The 3,594-nt window shown below is 29.0% G+C and overlaps 1 protein-coding gene across 1 annotated transcript in view; it reads right to left on the reverse strand.

Moving 5' to 3' along the window:
• Positions 1–857: 857 nt before the first annotated feature.
• The window catches only part of LOC115235672 (fatty acid synthase-like), a 3,658-nt gene continuing 921 nt past the window's right edge, over positions 858–3,594 (reverse strand). The window contains exons 3-5 of the mRNA XM_029807596.1: positions 1,906–2,159; positions 1,423–1,813; positions 858–878 (exon numbers count right to left, since the gene is read on the reverse strand). Of these exons, the coding sequence (XP_029663456.1) occupies positions 858–878; positions 1,423–1,813; positions 1,906–2,159 (666 nt within the window). The remainder of the gene's footprint in view (positions 879–1,422; positions 1,814–1,905; positions 2,160–3,594) is intronic.

The following is a 3,594-nucleotide window of genomic DNA, read 5'->3' on the forward strand; positions in this document are numbered from 1 at the left end:
TTAAAAAATTGAAGGTGACCATGCTTTTTTATCAAAAAAAAATGTTTGGTCAATTTTTATTATTGCAATTTGTTGCCGGTTAGAAACTGATAAATTTCTGTTTATGACTTTTTTATGTCAGATTATTGTAAGTGTCTTAAAAATCGTGGCGACCGTTACGAGGACCACCCTGTATGCAGGGTGACCAGTAATGACCGCCCACTAAGTACATAGCATTATTCCTTACCAAAAACTGAGAGGAAAAGTCCTGAGCCATTTTTCTTTATAACGCTTAATAAAGCTGCTAGTATGCGGCGGCACACACTTCACGGCGCATGGTTCAGCGACGTGCGCCCGGATAAAGGTCAGCGCTGATTGGCCAGACTTTACTCAATAATAACTCCTTCATTAAGCGTTATAAAAAAAATGGCTCAGGACTTTCCGTCTCAGTTTTTGGTAAGGAATAACGCTATGTATTTAGTGGGAGGTCATTGCGGGTCACCCTGTATATGCGTTATCACTTTATGTTTGTTTGATTTTATTCGAAATACTCTTTTCTATACACACGCACGCACGCACGCATATATAAACAGGATATCCCAGACCTACCGCACCACCTGCTAACGGCAGATTCTTGAGATTATTTAGAAACGATTTTTCCTCTGCGATAATATCTAGAGAGGTCATTTATTAAAATTCTCTCTCTCTATTAAAGTAAACCTTATCTGAAATTAATTAGAGAATGTAGTTTTAACTCTCTATAATGTTTAGTTTGCAAAAAGCCTTTCTTTTTGAACCACTTATAACACAGAAATTATTGATGCCTCGACATTTTTGCTAACGAAAAATCATCTCCAATTGATATCAAGAATCTGTTATTAGCAGGCGGTGCGGTAGATCTGAGACATATAAAATAAATATACATGTATACAACAATATATATATTTTTCTATGTATTTAACTAAAAATTATTCAAATAATATCGTGTTAAATTTCATTTTAACTAGCGCAAAAGTCTCATTAATTTATCAAAAACTTAATTTTAAAAAGATAAAAATATAAAAGTTTTAGTTTATACAGATAAATCGGCTGCCAGACAGATATGATAATAGATAATAGACAATAATCTTTGAAGTTCTCACGCTCGCACGAGACAGGCGGATTGTAAAGTAGACGTAGACCAGTTCCTGAACGAAACTATGCATTGATATTATATTGATATTATAAATTTTCTTTTAAAATCCATATTTTTAAAAATACGAATTTATAAAATAAAGCAAAATATCAATAAAAATGCCTATTTTTATTCAAGATCTTATACATTTACTGAAGCATTTTTATATAAGAAGTAAAATTCTCTTGTCATATAAGCGGAATCTAGCGTAAATATTACTATTTTCATCATCAAAAAACATTATAGTGGGTGCGAGTAACTTGTTTTACCTTAGCTATTTGAGTAAAACCACTGGCAGGTTCAGCGTGACCAAGATTAGATTTTACGGAACCGATCATCAGTGGGATCTTTCTATCTTTACACAAAACATTATGTATAGCATTGACTTCTTCAAGATCACCAACTTTAGTACCAGTACCGTGTGCTTCCATGTAATCCAAGAAAAGCGGCGATATTCCGCATTCTTTATAAAGCTCCGTCATCAAAATGCTCTGCATATGCGTCGACGGGAACGTTATTCCCTCTTCTTTATAACCGTCATTGTTTATTTTAATATGCTTACACGTAGTATAAATTCTTTTAGCATTTTTTGCCCTTTGAAGATATATCACCGATACGGTTTCGCTACGCGAATAACCGCTGCTATCAGTATCAAAAGGTCTACAAGTACCATCGGATGACAAAATATCTAAAATTATGTATGGCATGTACATATCTTTCAATAGTATATCAAAAATTAATTTATATTACACGGGATTTTAATTAATTTAATACCAAGATGAGAGAAATTCAGATTTATAACTGGATGTAAACATAAATGTGCGGTCCCAATTATTGCGTCCTCGCATCGGCCCGATATGATATCGCGATAACCAAGAGCCATGGCATAAAGACTAGAACTGCATGCTGTATCAACTGTGTAGGACGGTCCTTTTAAGTTCAGATAGTACGAAAGGATATTTGCCATTGTAGATTTGCTGCATCCAATGATACAGCAAAAAAATTGCTGAAATTAATTAGTTGTCATGTAAAAAACTATTATCATTTGTAAATTTATTAGTTTCTCAATTATTTAATTAGATTTAAAATTTTTGATAAAATTTATTTAAGCTAAATTTTATTTCCAAAATTTTAATATAACTTACAATTAGAAAAGTAATTATTCAAAGATAATACACGCACTATATTAATTAATAATTAATCGAAAAAAAAGTTAATTAATAATTAATCGAAAAAAAGTTATAATAATAAAACTTTTTCAGTATCCATACTTCACAATATCCCGAATTCTGATCAAGGAAAAATACAGCGAAGGGTAATGGAGTAATTTAGGCATTCCGAGGCAAGATATGAAAACGAAAAGAAACGGACTCTTAGATGTGAAAACAATGATTCATGGATGGACAGTTAATTATCTGTAAAAGATGAGAAAGGTGAAAAAAGTATTTTTAAAGGTATTTTTTATCAAAAGGTAAAAAATATTATTTATATTAACTATTACGTACTTTGATAAGATATTTTTAGTATATTGTAACGTTATTGTAGAATTATTTGTTTATGATTAATCGATCGTTATTTTTGTTTGTGCACAATAATGCATCAGTTTATTTTTAGGTTACTTTTTAGAAGTCAATGATGAAATGCAACATACAAGTTTCCAATAACTTATATATGCCTGAGACTTATATATATCTGAGACTTCTTAAAAAGTAAATAAATAACAATTTAACTTGTATATCATCGATGCAATGCTAAAAATTGTGTTCACATGCAATGGTCCTCAGGCTCTGAAGCCATTATACGTACATGAACAAAATTTTAGCATATAAAGAAAAATGTAAACACAGTAAGACTTAGACAGTAAGCGAATTCATCAAGGATAGTATTTTTTAAATAGTTCTCGTCTCGTTGTGATTGGTTAATTACCGTTTATTGTCTAAGTCTTACCATAAACCTATTATTAATAAATTTTACATATGTTTCAGATGGACAATCTATATTTCTATACATTAATTAATGATAAATAACATATATAATTTGTCACAGTCAATTTTTTCAGTTTTGTGCATTTTATATATATTATTTTAAATATAAATATTATTTTATAAATAAATTATAAATTACAAATTATAAATTATAAATTATATATATATTATTCGTAATCTCAAATTTTATAAAAATTTGTTTACTTTATTAAACTTTTATTGACACATTCGTGTGTATTTAAAAAAGATTTTTTTTTTAATTGTATAAACTTATATGTTATTTGCTTGTATATATTTGTACATTTGATATTATTTTTACAATAAACAAAAAAATTTTTTCATAATTTCTGCATTTTTATGTATTTACAATTACCTTTCTTTAGTAATTAAGATAGAAATAGAAAATCGACTTAAAAAATAAACGAATAATTTTTCCATTTCATCAGTTGTATTTTT

This window comes from Formica exsecta, unplaced genomic scaffold (assembly GCF_003651465.1).
Source record: "Formica exsecta isolate Colony F162 unplaced genomic scaffold, ASM365146v1 scaffold2301, whole genome shotgun sequence".
Classification (NCBI taxonomy): Eukaryota; Metazoa; Arthropoda; class Insecta; order Hymenoptera; family Formicidae; genus Formica; species Formica exsecta.